The sequence below is a fragment of the Echinops telfairi genome, unplaced genomic scaffold (assembly GCF_000313985.2).
Source record: "Echinops telfairi isolate 266 unplaced genomic scaffold, ASM31398v2 ScPeMD7_7468;HRSCAF=8506_0, whole genome shotgun sequence".
Taxonomy (NCBI): domain Eukaryota; kingdom Metazoa; phylum Chordata; class Mammalia; order Afrosoricida; family Tenrecidae; genus Echinops; species Echinops telfairi.
In genome coordinates this window covers 41,577,868-41,602,097 of record NW_022111369.1, presented here as the reverse complement: position 1 = coordinate 41,602,097, position 24,230 = coordinate 41,577,868, and the positions used below count along the sequence as shown (strand labels likewise).

General features: G+C 45.4%; 1 protein-coding gene across 1 annotated transcript in view; it reads left to right on the top strand.

Moving 5' to 3' along the window:
* FRAS1 (Fraser extracellular matrix complex subunit 1) overlaps positions 1-24,230 on the top strand; it is a 593,853-nt gene that overhangs the window by 493,940 nt on the left and 75,683 nt on the right. The window contains exons 44-49 of the mRNA XM_013004822.2: positions 1,201-1,320; positions 1,591-1,770; positions 14,678-14,802; positions 15,082-15,222; positions 16,937-17,164; positions 21,155-21,268. Of these exons, the coding sequence (XP_012860276.2) occupies positions 1,201-1,320; positions 1,591-1,770; positions 14,678-14,802; positions 15,082-15,222; positions 16,937-17,164; positions 21,155-21,268 (908 nt within the window). The remainder of the gene's footprint in view (positions 1-1,200; positions 1,321-1,590; positions 1,771-14,677; positions 14,803-15,081; positions 15,223-16,936; positions 17,165-21,154; positions 21,269-24,230) is intronic.

Here is a 24,230-nt window from a genome sequence, read left to right as displayed (position 1 = left end):
TGCCTCCATTTCTTTATTTATAAAATGGTTGTTGTAAGGATTGAGAACATTGATACGTAATTTGGATATTTGGATATTACTACCATCAAGTCTATTCTGGTTCATGCCGACTTAGAGGACAGAGCATAACTGCCCTGTCGGTTTCCAAGACTGTGACTCTTTACTGGAGAGAAAAGCCTCGTCTTTCGCCCAAGGAGCTGGGTTTGAACTGCTCGCCTTGTGGTTGGCAGCCCAAAGCATAACCTCCTACCCAACCAGGGACCCCCACATAGCACCTATCAAAACTCTTCTGAAAATAGACAATAAGCCCGTCTTTCAGAGTGCCTCTGGTTGGATTTGAACCACCAGGCTTTTGATTAGTAGCCCAACTCTTAACCATTTGCCTCACCCAAGGCTCCAGTCACGACATAACTGTCAGCTAATGGACACTTTGACCGAAAACAAACAGAAATGATGCTTTGGGTTTAGAAAGGTAGGATACATTCTACTTCTTTCTTTGGATCTTTTGACTTCTTTTTAGAGTTTATATATTTGCTTACTTGTGTGTGTTTGGTCATAGCCCATGTAGTGCTAACAGTTACTGGAAGCTGTACTAGGGAAGGGGAGGGGAACAGTCCTGGCTGAACGCACATGGACTGTAGTTTGTGTTCTTGCGATACAGTTGTGCACAGGACCCACCAAGTGGGATGACTGAGCTGGTGCACGCTTACATGTGGGTCCTTCTGATGATTTAGTCGTTCAGGAAGTCTCACGAAAGGTTAAGCTGCAGCCTTGTTATCAAATTGATTTGGACCCAGGGCAACTCTCTGTGTTGCGTGGCAGAACGGCTCATAGTTTTCAGTGGCCTGGAAAATCACCAGGCCTTTCTTCTGGGGCACCTCTGCAGAGGCTCAAACTTCCGGTTAGCGGCTGAGCACATTAACCATGTGCACCACCTAGGGACCCCGTCGCCTTTTGAAAAGGCTGAGCCTCAACCATCAGGGATAGCACTTTGGGTGAATTTTATTCTAAGAAGTTCTTGGTTTTGAAGTATTTGATAGGGGGAGAGAAAGCGAAACTTTAGATTAAAATGTCAAAAGTGATAATAGACATGAAGAAGGTGTGAACTGATTCACTGGTGTAAATACCAATCAAATCCCACCTCACACTTCAGAGATAAGGGCAGGGAGCAAATCTGGACTTCCTCTTCTCTTTTTACAGGGCAAGTAGAATATAGTCACGGAAAGGGAGAGTCTGGAGGCAGCTTTACTTTTAAATTTGATGTGGTTGATGAAGAAGGCAACAAATTGACTGGCCAATCATTTTCCATCAACGTTTTAGGTAAGGGGACATGGGGCTTCTCGTAAAAAAATTCTTCCACAGCTCTGAGGCTGTTTAATTTAACATCATGCTTGGCTGGAGCCCTTTACTTCACCTTGGCAATATGTTAATCATACCCTCGCTTCATGCTAAGTCTTGGCTTCTCTGCACATTCTCTCAAGGCCAGGCATAAAGGTTACTCTGACCTTACCCCGAGGCACCAAGTCTAAAATCAGGGAGGAAATGAAGCTATACAGATGCATTTCAAATCACTGTGTCTGATATTTTTAGAAGATAGATTCCCGCCAGTCATCACCACCAATAAAGGTCTGGTCTTAGATGAAAACTCAGTGAAGAAAATCACCACTCTGCAACTATCAGCCACCGACCAGGACAGCGAGCCTGCAGCCTTGATCTACAGAGTCACCGAGCAGCCCCGACTAGGCCACCTGGAACATGCAGCATCGCCAGGTAAGGCTTCCATCTCCTGCTTCATAAAATGAAAAGTTGCTGTTAGGGGCCATCAATCAATTCCAAGTCATAAGGACCCTGTGCACAGCATACCCAAACACTGCCCTGCCCTGTTAGGCTTGAAGACTGTGGCTGCAGTGACTGTCTCCAGCAATCTTGTTGAAGGTCTTCCTTTTGTTCACTGTCTTTCTACTTTACCAAGCGTGATGTCCTTCTCCAGGGATTGCTCTCTCCAGATAATACGTCCAGAGTGCGTGAGATGAAGCCTCTCCACCCTCAATTCCCAGGAGCTTTCTGGTTGTACTTCATCCGAGACATATTTGCTTGTTCTTCTGGCAGTCCATGGTACCTTCAGTATTCTTCACCAGCACCATAATTCGAATGCATAAATTTTTGTCAGTCTACCATATTCAGTGTCCAACTTTCACATGCATGTGAGGCAATTGAAAATACCATGGCTTGGGTCAGGCACACCTTTTGTCCTGAAAGTGGCTTGTTGCTCTTAAACCCTTTAAAGAAGTCTTGTGCAGTAGATTTGCCCAGTGCAAGAGGTCTTTTGATTTCTTGACTGCTTCTTCCATTGATTGTGGATCCAGACATGATGAAATTCTTAAGAACGTCATCCTTTTCCTTTATTATCATGATGTGGGTCCAGTTGGAAAGATTTTGGTTTTCTGTACATTGAGTTGTAATTCATACTTAAAGTTTCAGTTCTTTTTCTTATTGACATATAATTCACCTGCAATGCAATAGTTCAATCATATTAAGAAGAGTTGTACAATCATAACAATCAATTTTCGAATATTTTCTTCTTTCTTGTACTATTGTTTTATAGCTCGCCATATCCCCCAACCTCCCCTGCCAAGCCCCTAGGTTATTATTAAGCCAGTTACTGCATCTGTAGATTTACCTATCCTGTGGTGCATATTCAGGAAACATACAAAACAAAAATAAGAACAGTGATAAAACCAGAGAAAAACCTCAATAGAAGAGGAAGCAGAAACAACAGGACCAACAGTCCCAGGGGGACATGGGAGAGGGGGAGGCCAGGGAAAGGAAGGGGTGTTAACAAACCCAGAGACAAGGGAACAACAAGTGATTTAAAATCAATGACGAGGAGGGTGTAGACTACCTGGTAGGGAGTGATCAAGGGCAATGTAACCGAGAGGAATTACTGAAACCTGAATGAAGGCTGAACATGATAGTGGGAAAAGAGGAAGTAAAAGGAAATAGGAAAGAACTAGGAGGCAAAGGGCATTTATAGAGGTGCAAATACAGGCATGTACATATGTAAATATATTTTTATATAATGACAGGAAAATAGATCTGTGCATATATTTATATGTTAATTGTTAAGGTACCAGATGGACATTGGGCCGCTACTCAAGTACTCCCTCAATGCAATAACACCTTGTTCTAATAACCTGGCATTCCATTCACCTTACCGACATGATCTCTGAAGCTAAAATGGGTGCATAAGCAAATGTGGTGAAGAAAGCTGATGGTGCTCAGCTATCAAAAGCTATACCGTCTAAGGTCTTAAAGGCTTGAAGATAAACACGTGGCCATCCAGCTGAGAAGCAACAAAGTCCACATGGAAGAAGCACACCAGCCTATGTGATCATGAGGTGTCGACGGAATCAGGTATCAGATATCAAAGATCCAGAACCAAAAATCATATCAATGTGACTGAGGGGGAGTGTGGAGTGGAGACCAAAAGCCCATCTGTAGACAGTTAGATATTCCTTTACAGAAGGGTCACAAGGAAGAGACGAGCCATTCAGGGTGCAGTATAGCACTAATGAAACATACAACTTTCCTCTAGTTCTTTAATGCTTCCTCCTCCCCACTATCATGATCCCCTTTCTACCTTACAATTACAGCTAGACCAGAGCATGTAAAACTGGTACAGATAACATCTGGAAACACAAAGAATCCAGGACAGATAAACCCCTCAGGACCAGTAATGAGACTCACAATACCAGGAGGGGAAGGGGAAGGTGGGGGGAGAAGGGGAACCTATCACAATGATTGACATATAACCCCCTCACAGGGGGACAGACCACAGAAAAGTGGGTGAAGGGAGATTTCAGTCAGTGTAAGACATGAAAAAATGCTGTATATACTCAAGTATAAGCTGATCCAAATATCAGCCGAGGCACCTAATTTTACCACAAAAACTGCATTAAAAATATGCTGAAAAACTCACCTTATACACGAGTATATATGGTAATAATAATTTATAAGTTATTAAGGGTTCATAAAGGAGGGAGGGAGGGTGGGGACAAGGTGGGGGGAATGAGCTGATACCAAAGGCTCAAGTAGAAAGAAAATGTTTTGAGAATGATGAGGGCAACAACCGTACAGATGTGCTTGACATAATGGAGGTATGTCTAGATTGTGATAAGAATTGTATGAGCCCCCAATAAAATGATTTTTTTTAAAAAAGAAAAGAAAGAAAATATTAAAAACTAGAACAAAATTTAAATGAGTCTGAAGGGATATCAAATGATAAGGTATTGCATTTTAATATAATTGACTGTACAATGTTTTCTATCTGATAGCAAGACTTTTCACATTCCTGGACTATGGTCAAAGGGGAGTCACCTGAGGCTTAAACCACATGGAGACCTGACAAATCAATTTGAGGCTTCCACTGTTAATCACAATCTTCTGCAAATTGGATGTTCAGAATTGAACCACTAATACCATTCCCTCCTCTAAATTTGGATTTTATTATTTACGATTGAATCACCCAGGCTGGTGTGCTTCTTCCATGTGAACTTAATGGAAACCTCATTTAGGTGACTGCTTGTTTTAAGACAAGCCTTTAAGACTCCAGAAGGTATTCTTTCTAATAGCTGGGCACCATCTGGTTTCTTCACACTTTACTAAAAACAAAACAAAAACCTCGTTACTATTGAGTCAATCCCAATTCATAGTGACCCTATAGGACAGGGCATAACTGCCCTTGTGGGTTTCCAAGACTGTAACTCTTTACAGAAGTAGAAAACTGGTCTTTCTCCCAAGGAGTTCTGGTGGATTTGAAATGCTTGTGACTAGCAGCACAGTGCATCACCACTACACGACCAGGGCTTCTTTGGTCTAGCACCCATATCTTCAGTCTTCGTCATCATGCAAACAACTATTGCATAGAACCATGGCATAAGGACTAACTGTTCTTAGATTGGGTTGACAATTAAATGGAAGCTCAAAATCCACTCACATATCTATGATTAATATATGTCCCTGGTTCACTTTGTAGACATTATTAACATTTTATTGAATATCAAACTTTATGCATTCCACTTTATTTTTGATGGCTTTTAATGTTCCTAGATTCATCTTCCTACATTGCAAGTTCTGATTACTAATAGATATTTAAACTGTTTCTTCTCATTTTGAGTTGTTCCCCATCAGTAAATGACAGCTGAGTCCATCCATGTCATTATGACTGACTCTTCTTTGAGAGCCATATTTGGTGGAGTGCCTGCTAATCTGAGGGGCTTATCTTATCTGACAATGCTCCACAACTATTCCAGGTTTTCAGCAAACTTTGTTATGTTCCACAGCAACTCAAAGGTTTTCAGTGACTTGTCACTCAGAAATGGATAGCCTATACCTTATTCTAGGTTGGAGCTTAGTATATGTGGGTAGCTACATCACAGATATACATATATCTACAATCTGCCTCATTATTAGTAACCATCCAGTGCCTTTGACTCATGATGACCTTATGAAGCAGTACCCAATCCTATGCTGTCTCCATGATTGTTGGGATGTTTGAGCCCATTGTTGCTACTATATATGGTTTTCCAACTAAGGGGTTCATCTTCCAGCATTGCATACATAGGACAGTATTTGGTTGTGGTTCATAGAATTTCCATTGGCTGATTTTCACAAGTAGATCGCCAGGTCTTTTTTCCTGGTCTGTTTCAGTCTTGAAGCTCTGCTGAACCTTTCTATCATAGGTGACCTTCCTCGTATTTGAAATACTTCCACGATCCTAGCAACAGGCAAGTCACCACAGTGTAACAAACTCTGCTCTAAATAATACTTATGCTCTGTATCTCCAGTGTTGACTACTATACATGTATGTATCATCATACTTAGCACACATTATATTCTCACTTATATCTTGCTGAAAGTTGAAAACAGAATTGCAATTTTACTTTTGTTTCTGCAGCTAGTTTGTCAATTCCTTTGGGTAAACTTACCTCTTTCTTCTTTTCTAGCCCCCTTAACACCAAGTATAGTATGCTCTAAAAACAAACACCATGTAAAAAAGCAAAAACCACCTGCTTAAAATTCAATTCAGCAAGCAACAAATGAACCTGTATATTGAGTCAGATTCAGTCAGGTATTCTTGGGAAACAATGGTAAATAAATGAGATACAATTCTCACCCTCTGGAGCCGAATAGGCTATAGGGCGAGATAAGAAGCGCCTGAAGATTACCCATAACTCAAGAAGGAATGGGGCAAGTGTTTTAAGAGAGATATGAATATGGGATCATAGGAGTTCAAAAGTGGGAGAGACTCCATCATGCTGGGACAGTCCTCCAGGGAGATAGTGAATTGTGTCCTTGGAAGACAGACTTTGGGCCAAGTCTGTGTGGTAACATCATGTGTGGCACATTGGAGAAATATGAGTGTAGCTAAAGCATATATTCTGAAAACAATCAGAGAAGTGCTAGACAGGCAGATTGGATGTTATAGAAGGTCTACAAGTGAGGATAAGCAATCTCTACTAATTCAATAGGCAAAAGGAGTCACTGGGGAATGCCGAGCAGGGATGAGAAGTGAAATTCCTCAGGTACCATCCAACTGGAAGATCTGAAGGACAGGGAAAGTAAACGGGGACAGTGTTTAGAGAACCTGTCACTTTGATGGGGTAGTGGGCACTGAGATTTCATTTCGGGAGACAGTGGATGAATGATCACTAAGCAATAGTATCAGGTACCTGTTGTCACCATTAGTTGCTGTCAATGAGATTTCACCCGTGATGACTGTGTACATTACAGGGTGGAACACTGGCCATCTTCATGGCCTCTGGTGTTTGTGAGGCCATTGTTGGTACTATGTTGTCTCTAAGTATATCTTAAGAACCATGCATCCTGGGGAGCTCATCTTCCCAGACTAATCACATAGTCTACTGTTGTGATTCATAGGTTTTCGTGAGCTAAATGTTGGGAGTAGATAAGCAGGCCTTTCTTCCTCATTTATCTGAGTCTGGAAGTGCTGCTGAAAGTTGTCTACCGTAGATGACCCTGCTGGGATTTCAGCTGTGAATAGCATTGCTCTCAGCATCATAGCAGCACACAGAGCACCACCATGTAACCAAGACCATGCACCTCAGCCCTCAAAGTGACATCTTCCCTTTTTAATTCTTTAAAGAGGTCTTGTGCGCACATTTGCCCAGTATGATATGCCATTTGATATGGCTAAATTGATGGCTGCTTCCATGGCTGTTGATTGTGGATCCAAGTAAAATGAAACCCTTGACCTTGTCTCCATTTATTCTGACTTTGCTGACTGGACCAGTAAGGAAGAAGGTCCTGGGAATTTACTTCTGAAAAAAGGGGCTAGTAGAAACCGTATGAGTTGCAGTGAATCTGATAGCTCGTGTTCAGTAAATAGAAACCTTCTTTGGTTGGATGATGGAAAGAAGGAATTTCAGAGGACAGACCTAAAGAAATGGGCAGCGGGACAGATGTGCGGGACAAGCTATACGTAATGAATAAACAATCTAAAAACACAATTGCCTTTTATTTCTTCCATCCAAGAGGTGACAGCTTGCTAGAGATTGAGCTCTTCATTGCTTTCCTTTTGAATTTAGGTCACAGAGCCTTCATTCATCCAACCAGGGAAACGGCCAAGCTGGAAGCACTTACTCTTATGGTGCTCTCTTCCTAAGGCCGGAGTCGGGCCATAAGCGGACAAGCAGGCAGCTGTATCATGCATCAGATGGAGGGAAAGAGAGACATGTGTTGGGATGTCTGTAGGGAGGAAGGACTGAGGACAGGCCACCCTCGTCAAGATCGAACAGAGATCTGAAGCGAGGAAGGGACCCAAATGTTCCGGTATCTAAGGAAAGGGGGTTGGCAAACAGAGTTGGCAAGCAAAAACTCATGAGGTGGGGAGGGGTCAGGATTATCATGTTCCAAACACAGCGTAGCAGAGGGGCTGAGGGAGACAGTGAGCAGAAGAGGTGCGGGAGGCACATGGTCTGTGCTCCGTACTTGGATGCTAGGAGGATGTGGGTGAAGGACGACCGGAATCTGCTAAAAGCCCATAGAGAAATATAATAGGTATCCTACCCTTTCCTCCCAGAGTTCCTGAGGGAAGGATATAGATCAGCACCCCCATGACCTTGGATGCATGAGATGTTTGATAACTAATTCATGAGCTAATTGCTCCTGCCAGAAATCTGCCAGGTTGCTGGTTGTCTGTCTCCCAAGATGAAAGGGCAGCCTCTTGGCTGCTGTGTTAGGCAACTGTTCTGTGCTCCACGGAGACTTGACAGGCTCTGGCCTCATGCGAAGCCTGCCAGTTACCCACCTGCTGGGACTTCGCCATCCAAGCGCGCTCTTCTCTGACTCAGGCTGTCACTCAGGAGTCCTCTGGGGGCCTGCCCCAAACCTGCCTGTTGTGCTTTCACTTCCCTTGGCCTTTTCTGGACTGAAAGCTGGTTGCCAAGGGCAGGCCCGCTCTGTTAGACGCTTGTACGTTCCCTCCTCCTGGAACCCACCAACAGTTGCCCGGGAGCCAATGGACTCACAGTGACTCCAAAGGTCAGAGGAGAACTATGGTCCATAGACTTTCAAGGGCCGATTTTTTGGAGCAGATTGCCAGCTCTTTCTTCTGCGGCACTGCTGGGTGTCCCTGAACCCCTCAACCTGTGCACAGCCGAGCAGCAGCATCGGACAAGTGCCTTCCAAAAATGGCAGGACACACTGGAATTACCTGATTGGTGGTTGCCTCTTCACCTGCTGCTTTCCAAAGACCTTGGCTTCTGAATCCATGCGTTCTCCCATCCCACCAGTTTTTCTTCCTGCCCCTTTGCTTCCCTGCCTCCCTCCTTCAACCCTTTCACAAGCCAGGACTGGGTCCACTTGTAGGAGAAGTGAGGGATGTGTAGACCGAGGTGCGGTGCGTTCTGTCGCTGTGACCGCAGCCTGCACGCCCCGAGGAGGGAGAGTTCCTTCCACTAGAAAGGGACGGGGTTCACCAGAAGACATCCTTGGGGGGATGCCTCCATGTAGTCCTTCTTGGGCTACCCCTGCGGCCCAGCCACTCTGAACATTGAGGCATGGCCCCAAATACAGTCCACTCATGGTCTTCATTTGAGTTTCTTCTGAGAGCAGAGGCTTTAGAGAAAACCCTAAAGTCAGGAAGCTAGCAGCCTCCCACAGCGTAAACTTGAGGTGGGTGCCTGGCAACAGGTATGGAATCCTCCACAGCCACGCTGAGACCAGGCCAGCTGCGAGGACCGATGAGCATCTGGTTAATAAGGCAATTTCTTCCCAGGTGCTTCCTTCCCTAAGCCCTGGTGGCAGCCCCTCCCTTTCTCCCTGTTTCCCTGACCTGGACCGAACTCTGTAACATGCGGGCCAGCCAGGGGAATTGGAAAAACTGACAAGGTTAATGTGGGTCTCCCTAATACTGCCAGATACACAGTTTAGCCAGCAGGTTGGTGACTGAAAACAACTTTGATGGAATTAAAAGCCTTCAAGCCATGTCAAGCAACCACTACCTGCTGCGAGGGCCGTAGGAACAGTATGGTGTGAAAAACACAGTCCTGCTGCTCCGGTGAGCGCTCACATCTTCCAATACCCAGCGGGCAGTTGGTGAGGGTTTTTATTAAAGTATGTAAGGGTTGAAAATTGGTTCTCAATGGAATTGCTTACGTGTCGACTATAGTGGAAGAGCTAAATGCATTCCCAGATGGTTTTGGAGCACCGGTGGAGTGTCGGGCATTGTTCGAGGTACACTTCAGAACGGAAACCACAGCAGTCCTGGACCTCTTTTTTTAAAACATTTTATTAGGAGCGCTTACAGGTATTATTACAATTCATAGTTCCATTAGATCAAGCATACTTGTACAATTGCTGTCACCATCATTTTCAGTACACTTTCTTTCTTCTTGAACTCTTTGATATCAGCCCTCCTTTATCCCCTTCCTCCCTACCTTGCCCCCCGTGGACCCTTAATCTATTATACATTGTTATTATTATTATTATTGCCTTATCTTATACCATCCAGTGTCTCCATTCACCTAGAACTCCGTTGTTTATTGAGTGGGGTTATACATTCATCATTGCTATTAGTTCCTCCTTGCCCTCTTGCCCCTCTCTCTTCCCAACGCCCTCAGGGAATTGTTATTCCTATTATTATTTCTGAGGGGTTTATCTGTCTTGGATTTCGTGCATCAGAAGATCTTGATTGTACAAGTGTGCATATGCAGGTCTAGAAAGATTAGTGAGGCAAAAACTAATTGTAAGAACTAGAGGATAGTTATGTGTTTCATCAGTGCTGTACTGCAACCTGGATGTATCTTCCATTCCGTGTGGCCATTCTGTGAGGGACTGAATCCTGGACCACTTTATGCTTAACATTCGCAGTTCCCTGTAGACACCGCCTTCATTGTAGATATTGGCATGATAATGACAATTCTGAGTTTCACCAAAATTAATATTCCAGGCAAGAAAAAAGGTTTTGGTCAATAAAATATTAGGGAAGAAAGAATTCAGAATATTTACTAGTAATATTTCCAAGGAAGCTTTGTGAGAAATGTTATAGTTCTTTTCTATTTTTTCTGTGTTTATCACATTTTTCTTAATAGGCGTGCATAAGTTTTACAATAGGAGAAAAAAATTAAGTAAGTATAAAATGTAACATAAAGGGTTTTAAAAAAATTATTCTCAGCAGAATAGACCTTGGAGCCAGACCCCCTGTGTTCCACTTTCAGAACTGCCCCTTAGTCACTGTGTGTCCTTGTATGTGCCACATAACTTTATGAGTTCATTACAAGATCATAATCTTTAAAAAAATTTAAATGGAAAATACCTACGTAGGTATTCCAGAGATGCAAAATATAATGATTCTACCTACCCCAGGAAGCTTGAAATCATGTTTTATCCATTGTACGCACTCAGGGCTATAATTGATTTAGAAGAGGCCCACGAGGATCAAGTTCAGAAGCTCTCATATATTGCTCATGAAAGTAAAAAATGGTGGTAGCACTTTGGAAAACTCTCACTGCTATTGAGTTGCTGCTGACTCACAGGGACCTGGAGGCCAGGGGGGAACTGACCCGATGAGCTTCCAAGGCTGTCACCCCGGCAGGGAGTAGACAGCCCCCTCTTACTCCTGCAGAGCAGCTCACGGTGTTGGTGCCCGGGAAAGTGCGGGCTCAGGGAGAAAGAGGGAGGTCCTCACCACGGTGGAGTGACACGGTGGCTGCAACAATGGGCTCGGGCATAGGGACAATTGTGAGGGTGGGGCCGGGCCGGGCAGTGTTTCCTTCTGTTGGGCATAAGGTCGCTATGGGTCGGAGCTGGCTCAATGGCATGCAGCAGCAGCAGCACCACCACTTTGGAGAACAATTTGGTAGTCTTTTCAAAAGTTAAATAGACCTCTACTACTTGATTTAGACATTCTGTTTCTAGATATTAACACGAGAATAGAATGTATATGCTCATAAAAAGATGTTTTCCTAAATGTTAGTAGCCGCTTTATCAAAAGACTAAACTTGCTGGTCAGAGACTGGCAAAAATCTTGGAGAGTGTGGCCCTTAGCTACCTACCCTTCATGTGAGAATATGAACTTTCCTCACTGCTCAGTTTTCAGCGAAAACAATAGATAGAGCTGAGTAAAGGGAATAATAACATTACATTGCTGCAGGCCGATAGAGGCCAATTGTTGTGGTTTGAATAACACTTGGCAAGCTTTTTAGATCTCTGACGAGACACAGTGAGCCGCGAGATAGAGCAAAAGCGCTGAGGCCAATCACCTGAGAACTGTGAACTGCCCACTTCCGGCGGTCTTTAGTTGGACCTCAGCAGCGACTCTCAGTGATGTTCGTGGTGGCATTAAATGGGAAACTTGGCGAGTGGACGTGCGTTTATGTTAACAGGGGAGGGACAACTCAAAGGCGAGTGGGAGGAGTTGTTCAACTCAAAGAATATAATCAATGACACAGTTATGTTGAATCGGTGTATGCTCTCAATAACAGCATATATATGTATAGATATGATATCTATATGATCTGTATCATATATATACATATATACATATACATATAGATATGATCAACTCCAGACCTCTGTCCGTTCCCAGTCTCTCCAAGACTTTCATCAGGGGAAGAGTGAATTAGGTGGCCAGTTGATTGTGAGAATCCAGACAGGTTTTTCCTCCGGAGTTGTCAGGATGGATTCTCAGCAGAGATAGGAGATTTAAATTTCTCAGTGAAGTTAGTCTGAAGTTATTAAATTTTTAAAGAATGGTATGGATTTCTGTCCAGAGCTACAAGACAAAGCTCTAAGACAGGGACTACATTTCTTGCCTGTCAGGAGCTGATGTAGCGAGCACAGAAATATCAAATGCCTCATCAAAAAATTAATGCCCCCATGTTCAGGAGGCTCTTGTATCTGGCTGACAAATTCCAGATGATAAAGAGAGTTGCAGAAAGAAACCATACAGGCCCTTTTTTGTTTGGTTTTGTTTTATTTTTAAGATAAAACCATGCTACTGATGTCACAGTTAGATATCAATCCAAGCAGAACCTCTTTGCTTTTCATAAAAAAGTCCGATTGGTTTTGGCAGGATTAACAATGACAAATACTAAATCCCAGGAAGCAGCAAATGAATTTCTGGGCCAAACTAACGGACTAGATTAAATGGATTTAACAACTCAATGCCCAAAATCAGAAAGAAGGAATTTGTACTGAGAGACCAAAAGATAAATTTTTTTTTTTTTGCGGGGGGGTGGGGTGGGTGGGGGAGCTGTTAATCTTGACTGGTACCAGTAGATGGGGCCCTAAAGCCCCAAAGATAGAAACAAGAATTCTGGACTGTTTTGATAAAGGTTGTTGGCATTTAAAAACAGATGGTATTCATTTTGTGTGCCATAACATTATTAAAATGACTTTAGGTTTTGCTTGGTTATGTTGTTAACAGCTAAAATGACTCACGATGGTAGGTATGAGGGGCAGGGAATGGGCTTAACGTATTTTCTCCGAATCATGTTATGAAGGGTTACTGCTTTTCTTGGTTTTTCTAGGTAACTTGAAATTTGATCTAGAACATTTGCCCAAGTCCCGAAGTCATGCAATGAGTTTTGTTATTGTCTGCCTGCCTAAAATGGTAAAAGAGAAGCTAGAATCCCAGACCCGGAACTAAGAGGGATCTTGAGGAATAGCCAACGAACTGTGGGGACAAGCAATGGTTCACCAGTCACAGAAATCGGATACGTGTAGCCGTACCTTGTTACTCTGGTACCTAAAAACTGAATAGTTCATCGCTGACACATCTGAGGGCTCCATGAGTTGGAATCAACTCAGTGACAACTGCTTTGGTTTTTCGTTTGTTGTAGAGCTGGTGTATAGCACAAAGACCATTCTCACTGCCATTGAGTCTAATTCATAGTTACCCTGGGGATTTCTGAGGCTGTAACTCCTTACAAGCGTAGAAAGCCTCATCTTTCTCCCTCAGAGTGGGCTGGCAATTTCAAACTGCTGGCCTGGCTGTTAGCAACCCACAACATAACCACTACACCACCATGGCTCCTGAAGCACATAGTACAGGCCTAGCTAACTGTGGTAGTTACATAATCTGCTGTCAATTTGAGACTTAAAAGTGAAGGGGTGGAGTTTAGCCTGTCAATCGGGTCACAGCTTGATGACCGCATTTGGAGGTGCTAATGAGATAAATAGCTCACTGGAGGTGGGACACATGGTCACTACATGGAAGACATTCCTGCGGACAAGATACATGGAGCTATGCTAGAGCCCTGAAGCTGAGGAGCCACATGGAGACCCCTGGCAGCGCTGAAATGTTTCCACTGCCACTGGACCCACAAGACTTACCACCCACAGGCCTATGATCTTCCTGCATCTGGCATCATCGCATGTGTTGCGTGAGTCTGTAGAGGAATTTATAGACTGGTATCGGATGTATGGGCTAATATCAGATTTATGGACTTGATCTGGACTGGGCTTGGATGTTTTCTCAATATACAATTGCTCTTGTATATAAAGCTCTTTCTTACATATATATATGAGTGTCTCTGAATTTGTTTCTCTAGTCTACCCAGTCTAACACACTAAATGAACATGCTCCTATATGGTTGTTGGAAACAAAACCCTGCAATCACTTCTAACAGTGAATGTAACTTCTTGCCATTTGTTTTCCCTTTTGACCCAGTTTTGAACTTGTTCTCATTTTTATTATTTTCTGCTTTCTTCTGAAATTTATCTGTGCTTTGTTTTGTGAGTGCTGATGGTGTCTTTTTTACATGTTTGTCTTGATGTAAATCCAGGATAAGTAAATCTATGCAGATACAATAACTAATAAATTAATAGATCCTTAGGTTATGACAGGGGATGTTGGGAGGAAATGAGGATCTAATAACAATGGATACAAAAATGAAAATACTTGAAATTTTATTGTGGTGATGATTCAAAAAACTCTTTTTAATAGTTAAACCATTGAATTGTATCGTACACAAAGTATAAGTCAATAAAACCTTTTTGTGGGTGTGAAAACAGTGTCTTCGAAGGAAGAACATAAATGCTTGAAGAAAACTACCCAGGATTCTCTGTCTTTGGTCAGAACGGCATTCGCTAACCTAGGAAGTAGGACAAGCATTTCACCACTTTTTCTGTTTCTCTCTCCCTCCTTGGCTAGGTGTCCAGATTAGCTCCTTCACTCAAGCCGACCTGACTTCACAGACCATTCAGTATGTCCATTCCAGTGCCGCCGAGGAACACACGGATGCCTTCCGTTTTACACTCTCTGACGGAGCCAGTGAGGTAGGTGGTGAACTCGACACCCTCCTAGAATGAGGAGTGATTCCCCGTAGTCCTTTCGAGGGGAATGAGTGCAGGGATTGGTGATAGGAGCGCCCTGTCTTCTCTCAGGTGAGTGCCGGGAATGATGATAGCTAGCGGGGCCCTTCCCCAGAGTGCTCTCCATCAGCTTCCTGGTCCTAGGAGCTTGCCAGGTATGGGGTGACAGGGAAAGTAGAGAGCACCTCTGGATGGGGTGGGTATCATGACAGGTGATCCCCTGGTACGTTCCTATCTTCCTAGGTCACCCAGACTTTCCACATCACCATTCACCCTGTGGATGACTCCCTGCCCGTCGTCCAGTGTCCCGGCATGCGGGTCCAGGAGGGCGTGAGGAAGACCATCACAGAGTTTGAGCTCAAGGCGGTCGATGCAGACACAGAGGTAAGAGAGCCCAGCTCAGTTTGCTTGCTCGTGAGGGGCTGATCAAGCAGCATCTATAAGGTGGGGCCACTGGGTGAGGTGAGTGGATTCAAAGTCAGAAATTTACTTTGGCCTTCCAGAAAGGGAAGCCAAATACAGTTGAGACCAAGCCACTTAGCACCCTTTCTCACACCCCTTTATCCTCTCATCTAATAACATGTAAATGGCATTCTTTTAACATGTTGATTGTTATCATGATTTGTGGGAAACAGGTAGATGGCATTTTATGCAGCGCCCTCATTATTCCTTAGTAGAGCACACAGAGATTCTCTACACCTAGACACATTTTCCTCTTTTTCCCCTCCCTCATCCAGACCTCCCACGCTGACAAATTGTTCTGACCTCCTCAAAGAACTAGGCTTGATGCAGTACAGTGGGGCCTGTGGAGGGAGACCAAGACGCTTCCCGAGGAGAGTAGCAAACGTTCTGACAAAATGTAGCTCCCACGTGAGAATGCCACGACACTGACTGCTCATCCTAAGTCTTCCCTACTCTCTGTTATTCCCTCATATAATCATTCTTTCAGCAAACATGCGTTATCTGCTCATTATTAGGCTTTGTTCTAAATGCAGAAGTCCACGTTGAGGGGAATTCAGTTACAGCGTCCCGCCTCCGTGAGTTTGCCGTCTTTTAAGGGTGGGGAAACAGGGAGGCCATATCCCGTCCCAGCAGCAAGTGCGCTGAAGAAAAGTGCAGGGAGGGAAGAGCTGGAGCATGCTGATGGCCCGGTGTCTTTCGACCGTGGTCATGGCAGGTCTCTGCGCAGGCAGCATCTGAGCAGATACCATGAAACGAGAATGCGAGCTCTGCCATTACGTGGGAAAACCACCCTCTGGACAGAGGAACCACCAGTGTCAAGACACAGTGGCCACGTATGCTTAAAAGCTTTGAGTCGCAGTAACCGGAGCCAGAGGCTGGCACCCAGGGACTAAGAAGAGGAGAAGCAGGAGGCAGGGAGGAACCGTGGGGCCAGGTTACAGAGGGTGCTAGCGACGCTGTCAGTCCTCTGTGTTTCAGTCTACGTGGACGGGAAGCCGCTGGGAAAGCCTTCGGCAGAGTTGTAGGTGTCTTTCGTTCCCCACTTACAGAACCCCTCAGATCCAGGAATTCTGCCTGAGAAAGTAGCGGTTCTTCTGGTGTGTAAGGAACTCTGTATTAAAAAGTTTTAAAAATTAGGAGGAGGGATGGATGGATGGGAAAGAAATGAATAGCTTGTTACAGTCTAGTGGGTTTTTTTAAAAAGCTGCCACCGAGTCCACGCCAACTCCTTATAGCCCCTTATAGCCAGTGACGTCAAGGATCACCAGACCTTCCTTTGTGGTGCCTCTGGGTGGACTGGAACCTCACGGAGCAGCTGTGCACATTAACTGATGTGGAAAAGGTGACAAGTTCAGGTTCTCAACAATGAGAACCCATTAAATAATCATCCGTGGAAACAGTCGATTCAGCAGAGCCGATTTGAACATCATAAGTCATGAAACCGAAGATCCTTACATAAGATCCTGTGGTCGTCATAGGCTTCTCTCCTTCATTTTATTGTTGGTAGCAAAAAGCAAATGCGAGCTTAATTTGAGCGTTGTAGGTAGGTTTTGCCCCTCTTGACCGCGGTCAACCATCCCTCGTTCATCCGGTTTCCCTGATGAACTTCCCTCCCCTCCTTCCGCTTCTTGGCCAGGCTGAGTTCATCACCTTCACCATCGTGCAGCCCCCACGCCACGGCACCATCGAGCGAACCACCGATGGACAGCACTTCCGACTCACCTCCACCTTCACCATGGAGGACATCTACCAGAACCGGGTCAGCTACAGCCATGACGGCAGTAACTCCCTCAAAGACCGGTTCACCTACACTGTGTCTGATGGCACCAACCCCTTCTTTATGATTGAGGAGGCGGGGAAAGAGGTGAGAGGCAAAGACAATGGAGAGGGAGATAGAACAGCATGTGCCAAATGTTGGCTGGAAGAAAATAGGGGATTTTTTAATGTCAAATATAACATGGCTCAAATTCTTGTTCTCTCGCTCACTAGCAGATTGACCGTGGGCAAACAACTTATCATTCTGAAGCCTCTGTCTTTTCTGTCTTTCACCCCAAACCCACTGTCCTTGAGCCAGTTCCAACTCACTGCAATTTTGTGTAGAATTTCTAAGGCTGTAGATCTTTCTGGTAATAGATAACCTCATCCTGCTGCCATGGAGTGGCTGGTGAGTTTGAACCACCGACCTTGCAGTGAGCAGACCACTACCTAACTCATAGCACCACCCCAGTTCCTTTTCATCTGTAAAAGTGATGTCATCTGAATTAATTTAATCTAGGGATCAAAGGAAGTAATCCACATAAAGTGCATAACACTGTTGGCAAATATGAGCAGTTAATAAAAGTGATCAGTTAATATCACTTTTGATATGAGCAGTCAATAAAAAGTAATTATTATTGCTGTTATTTTTATGCATCCTACACTCTTTGAATTTGACTCAAGATTATCTCTGATGTATCTCTTTGTGGCTGGCTGTCAAGAGGTCCTGGAGAGCCTGGACACTGTTTTAGTCAAAGACAGAAACCAGGTAGATTCAAGAAATTACGTTTTTTCTTGCAAGTGCTGACTGAAGAAAACAGTAGGGTTTCTGCCTTCAAACTCAAAATCCAGTAAGATCTATACCTTAAACTAAGTGACAAGACACGGGCTCTACAGTAGTCCCAGGAAGTAATTAACAGGTTTACAATGATCAGAGGACTTTCAAGCAAAGGGACAAAAGGGAGCAAGGTTCATGGGAAACAGTTTATATTTCCCCAAGGAATCATCAGACCATCTCCATTCCTCCGGAGACGCTCAGACTGGAACCCCTGAGGATTTCCACAGACCAGTACCTCCTAAGACTTCCTCCGACCTAACCTTCTTTTCCCAAATGATGCTGATTTGAATTCTGGTTCTGTCACGTACCAGCTAAGAGTCTTAAGAAATCAATTGGCTGTTCTGAGCCTTGGTTTTCCTTCCTGTAAAACAGGGATGATATGTCCTGGCACCGAGGAAGCATTCAGTAAATGGGCATTGTCATCATTTCAGGGCCGCCTTGTGAAGGAGGTAGAGAGGCTTTTCTTTATTTCCTGAGAGAATTGCTCCATTCTGCCATCAGGTCTTAGCAGCCCAAGTACTGTAGGGCTTCGTCATTGGGCTGCCAACCTCAAGGCCAGTGGTCTCAAACCACCAACCAGCTGCTCTGCCTGAGAAAAATGAGGCTTCCTACTCCTGTAAAGATTACGGTCTTGGAAACCCACAGAGGCAGTTCTACTGCTTTGAGTCATAAGCAACTCGAAGGCAGTGAGTTTGGTTTGGTTGGAGGCTCGTCAGCTGCCAGGAGACACTTGAAGTTCCCCTTCACTCCCTTCCCCACGTCACGGCTTCCTCCTGTCACTGCCCTTGTTGGCCCTTCATTCCTGAGCCAGTTCTCCAGAAGTCCCGGCAACCTCCCCTGGGAACAAGTGCAGCAGAGCAGAAAGGCAGACCTGTCCCCTTACGTCTCCCACCTCTGTCTGAGTCTGACTCGCAGGGGCTCGTTTTGCGAGAGGTGGCCACGTCCTACCCTGCTTCCCGGGTAACGAAAGATCAGCTTCTCAGGCCAGGGGTAGAGCGCCTTTTCTCCTCCAATGATGAGACATCCTTCTGTAAGAAGGATCCTCCTGCCTCCGTCTCAGTTTGCCTGTGTGCTTGTGGGGTGGCTCTTGGGATTTCCCTGTCACTTCCATACCTGCACTGCACCACATCCTGGCAGGCCAATGGCTTTCATTTTTTCCTTCCCAAACTTGGTACTCGCCAATGGATTTGACTCTCCAAAAATGGTGGTGGGGGGAGAGGGGGGAACCCGATTTCAGAATGTATCAGCAAGAGGGCCACCACTGTGATAAACATGAACGGTCACAGCGGGTCTCCAGAGGGACCCTGTCAGTTAAAATGGAAATGATTTAGCAGGTGAGTTGTAGAAGATTAAAAAGCTGCTCTGTGAATATCAGCTTGCTGTATTCACGCAGGAAGAGTGAGGTACCAGGTCAGACTGTGTGTTTGTATGTGTATAAGAACAAAATGTGAAATTGAACTTGCTTTTGTTTTTTCTGTTATTTCTTCTGCCTTTCCCTCCTATGCAAATAAGTCCTCCCTCCAGGGGAAAGGAAGCAGATTTCCTCCCACAAAAACTTCTTCCATGTTAACATTTGTGTTCTTTGTGGTCGATGTAAGGATGCTAAGCTCCTGCGTTAGGAATGTCCAGCTTATGAACAGCTCATAACGTGATACTATGTAAATGAACCCTCACTGTGAAGTGATTGACCAACCCCTAATGGCAACAAAAGCCCCACTTGCGCAGACGCAGATTTTAGATCTGGAAGTAGCATAGCAGTCCTTGCACTAAAAACAAAACACTGCCACTGAGTTGAGCTCAGCTCCTGGTAACCCTGGAGTTGACAGAGTAGAAACTGCTCTGTGGGACTTCCAAGATTGTAAACCTTTCGAAAAGCAGCTGCCACCTCTTGCTCAGATTTGGGGTTTAAGTCACCAGGGTTTGGGTGGACAGCTGAGCACTTTAACCCTGTGCCACCAGGGCCCCTTGCCTTGCACCGGCCTTGAAGAAGAGCTCTCTCCTTCCACCCTGATTTACACACAAATTCAACTTCCAGACTGACTTGGGATCATGCGCTCTCCTTTGCAACGCCGGGGCTGCATGTGTAACAGCATTTGCTAATCCGGAACTTCTTCCATGTAAAATGCCGTCGCATGGATGACATGCATCATGTTGCATCATCAGTACCACCATCCTTTTGCAAATCATTCTACCACTATTAACAGAAACTCTTGGTGTCCCTCCACCAACGACTCCCCTTTCCCTGTCTCCTCCCCTCTCCCTGTCTCCTCCCCTCTCCAGGGGAGTCACTAATAAGCTTCAGTCTCTCTCTGTTTGCCTAGTCCACATAGTGGGGATCATACAGTATTTGCCCTTTTGTGACTGGGTTGGCATAGGTTTTCAGGGTTCATTCATGATGTTATAGCAGAAGTCAGAACTTCAGTTCTCTCCGTAATATTCCGTGTGTGTGTGTGTGTGTGTGTGTTTGTGTGTGTGTGTGTGTACAACATTTTGTTACCCACTCCTCTGGTGACAGACATTTCCGTTGTTTCCACCTTTGGGCCAGCATGGATAGTACTGCAGTGAACACTGGTGTTCAGGTCTCCTCCGTTTGCGCCCCCGCTGCCTCTTCTTCTGCGTCTATCCCTACCATGGGGATTCCAGGGTCCTGGGGTGATTCGGTGTTGACTATTTTGAGTAATCATCACACGTTTCCCGCAGGAGAAGTACCATTTTGCATCCCATCCCCCCCATCCCCCACAGTGGATGAAGGTTCTGATGTCTCCACAGCTTTGCCCACACGTCTCACTTGCTGGTTAACGTGCCTTTGTTTTCATGGCCGTTCTCCTGAGGGGCATCTCCCTGTGGTTCTGACTAACGTCTGTCTCTCTAGACAGTAACACTTGATTGATTGTTTGCCTCAGCCTCTTACAGGACTGTAAGGGGTCCTGACAGAAAACATTCTGTCGATTGCCTCACCTCAGAATAGTCGTGAGCCCAACTGAAGTCCACAGAGGCGTGTGAACAGCCGCGTCCACTGGTGGCTGGGGGAGTCCAGCAAGAGGGGCACTTGCTCTCCTGCTCCTTTTCTGCCAGTGTGATTTTCATGTTGTCAACGTTGTACCATAAGCCTCACACCCGGTGGCAGTAAGGGATGGAAACTGTGACTCAGTGGCCCATCTGGGACTCTCTGAAATGCCAGGGCGCCCAGTGTCACCGGCTCTGCAGCCAGAGGCCTTTGCGTGTTTGTGAATGACGAGTGTCTTGTCCGGCCTCCACCAGATGATGACAGCTGCTCCTCAGAGGTTCCGAGTAGACATCCTCCCGGTGGACGACGGCACTCCAAGAATTGTCACCAACCTGGGGCTCCAGTGGCTAGAGTACATCGATGACCAGGTAAGGCAGATGGCAACGATGTACGTGCACACTGACTGGTTCAGGCCACATCAGTATTTGTGGAATAACCTGTGGAGAGAATTCCAGTCCATCTCGTATGTTTGTCCTTCCCTAAGTGAACTGAATTTCCCAAGATTAATTTCCGAACTCTGTTACCAGAATCATATGCATCTAATGTGCCTGTCACCTGATGGGTTGTTGCTTCTGCTTACTGAGCCACCCTCCATGGGGTTTTCAGAGGTGCACTCTGCCAAATTTTTAATAAGTGCTGCAGCTTCAGTTTCTAGTTTCCCTTTCTGTCCAATGGATTTCCAGGTCTGTGTTCATCATGGAGCCTGTCGAAGCAGGAAGTTTGGTCCCCAGCAGCAGACTCTCACAAGCCTACCACCGAGTTTCTAAAGCAGCCCCTCTCCCAGCAGACTCCTTCCCTGCTCAGCACAAAAACACATTTCCCAACCCAGATACACTCACACCAGGGTGACGGGCCTCAGCCCGGGACACACTTGGGTCTGTCTGTAAACCCCAGACCAGAGAGGCCACTCAAAAAAGAGAGCACAGCATGTTGCTGCCAGCACCTTGTGTTCGGTCTCACTGCCCTGCTGGCCATTCTTGAGCCATTGCAGACGCGGTGTCAGACATGAGAGCCAGGCGCGTGGGGGGTCAAGGATCCCTTACTCAGATGAGAGGAGCCCAATGGCTCCCCTGGGTTTCCCCAAGGCCAGGTAGTGCAGTTACTCATACCATCCCGCTCCGCTTCACATGGGGCTGGGACAGGAGGACCCGGCCATGAGTGGGCAATGGCTGACACCTGTCATTGGACCCACCTCCGCTCATAACCTTCAACCTGACCCTCTGCCCACATCCAGTGAGTTATACTTGGGGCAGATTGGCTACAGTGAACTCCTCTGCTCTCAGACCTAGCCACCCACCTCCTCCAAGTAAACACAGCGTCTCAGCGGCTTCCTTCCTCGTGCTGCTATCCCACCAACCTCAGCCCTTGACCGCGTGACCAGGGCTTGCACCTTTGTTAGACAGCTCTAATCAAAAGTAATCATCTTGGACCATCCAGTACACGAGTGAAGCCCGAGCTCACTTTTGGTGATGTCACAAGGCCTGCGCAGTGTGTGCATAGGAAAGCAACGGCGGGACTTTTTACATGATTTTGTCATTTCTGCCCATTTTGTGGCGGAGCCCTGGTGGTGTAGTGGTTACCCATTGGGCTGCAGTTTGAAACCACCCATTGTTCTGCAAGAGAAAGGCGGGGCTCTCTGCCATGGTAAACCGTCAAACAGTTAAAATCTCAAAGCTCGCGGACAAGTCTCCCGTGTCCTACAGCGTCGCCAGGAGGTGACATGACTCAGTGACGGTGAGTTTGGTTTGGTTGTTACACGTGTGTGCATGCTGTTCGTGCGGGTCCACTGTATTGCAGGTGAAATACAGTGGTTGGTTGTATATATAACTGCTGGTCAGGTAGTCCAGCGATAAGAGTCAACTTCCTCCTGGTAATGGCAAACCTGGGGTGAAGGAAAATATATCCTCAGTTGCCAAATCACTCTGCTTTGTTAGGAGGATCATTTTATTGGGGGCTCTTACCCATATTATAGCAATCCATAAATCAGTGATATCAAGCGAACTTAAACAGATGCTGCCATCATCATTTCCAAAGCATTTTCTTTCCGCTTGAGCCCCTTGATATCAGCTCCTCTTTATCCCCTTTCTCCCCCACCCTACCACCCCTGTGAACCTGTAATAAGTTATACATGTATATATTTTTTCAAATCTGACCACATCCGGCCTATCCCTTCACCCACAGTTCTGTCATTTGTCCGGGGGCATGCAGCCATCGTTGCTATCAGTTTCCCGGTCCTCCCTTCCCACATCCCTGTCACTGTGCAGTTTGACCAGAATTTCGGGAAAGGATCACATGATTCTAAATTTTCTTTTAAAAAGGAAGGAGGGGAAAATTAATGGAAGCCCTGTGCTCCTGTGAGGTTTATTTTTTATGCTGTGCCCTGTTTGATTTTCCCCTGTGTATTCAGAATGGTCCCCTCAGTCCTCTCCAATTATGCATCTATCTCCCACCCACCCCGTTGCGCTGACTCTTGTCAATGTCACCAGAGCCCTTTATTTGCTGAATCTAAATTAATTAGGCTCCCCTATCCCCATGCTACTGAATCAGCCCCTGACTCTGAGTGAGCCCAATTACAATGGAAGGAAATGCTGCCTGGTTTCCCAGGATCCATTATGAATGGGGCCAAAGGCTTTTTATTGACTGATTTTTCAGAATAGATTGACAGGCCTTTCTTCCTAGTTCATCTTAGTCTGCAAGCTCCACTGTCACCTGCCCAGCATCACAGCCCCACACACTTCTCTGCTGAGTGATGAACTTGTCTGGCTCTGCATGAGGTCTCCCTTAGATTGTTATTGTAACAACCACATGTGCCATCACATCAGCTATAGCAACCTTGTGCACAACACAGGAAACACTGCTCAGTCTTGTGCCATCATCACAATTGTCCCCATTTTTGAACCCAAGATTGTGGCTTCTATGTACATCTGTCTCATTGAGGACCTTCCTCTGTTTGTTGCCCCTCCACTTTACCAAACATGCTGCCCTTCTGCAAGGAATGGTCTCTCCTGGAAACTTGTCCAAAATACAAGAGGGTGCCCCCCTCCTCCAAATGGATATTTATTTTGAAAGCTGTGTGTTTAATTTTATTTGATTTAATTTTTTTACAAAATAACCTTACCACCTTCAAAATACTTTCCGTTATACTTAATACATTTGTCAAATCTGTGATTCTCTGCTTGGAAACATTTTTTTCAAACTCATCTAATTAGATGGTTGACAGCACCTTCCTCGTGTTTCCTTCACTTCTTCCACATCTTCAAATCATTGCCTCCTTCACTTCTTCCACATCTTCAAATCATTGCCTCCTTCACTTCTTCCACATCTTCAAAT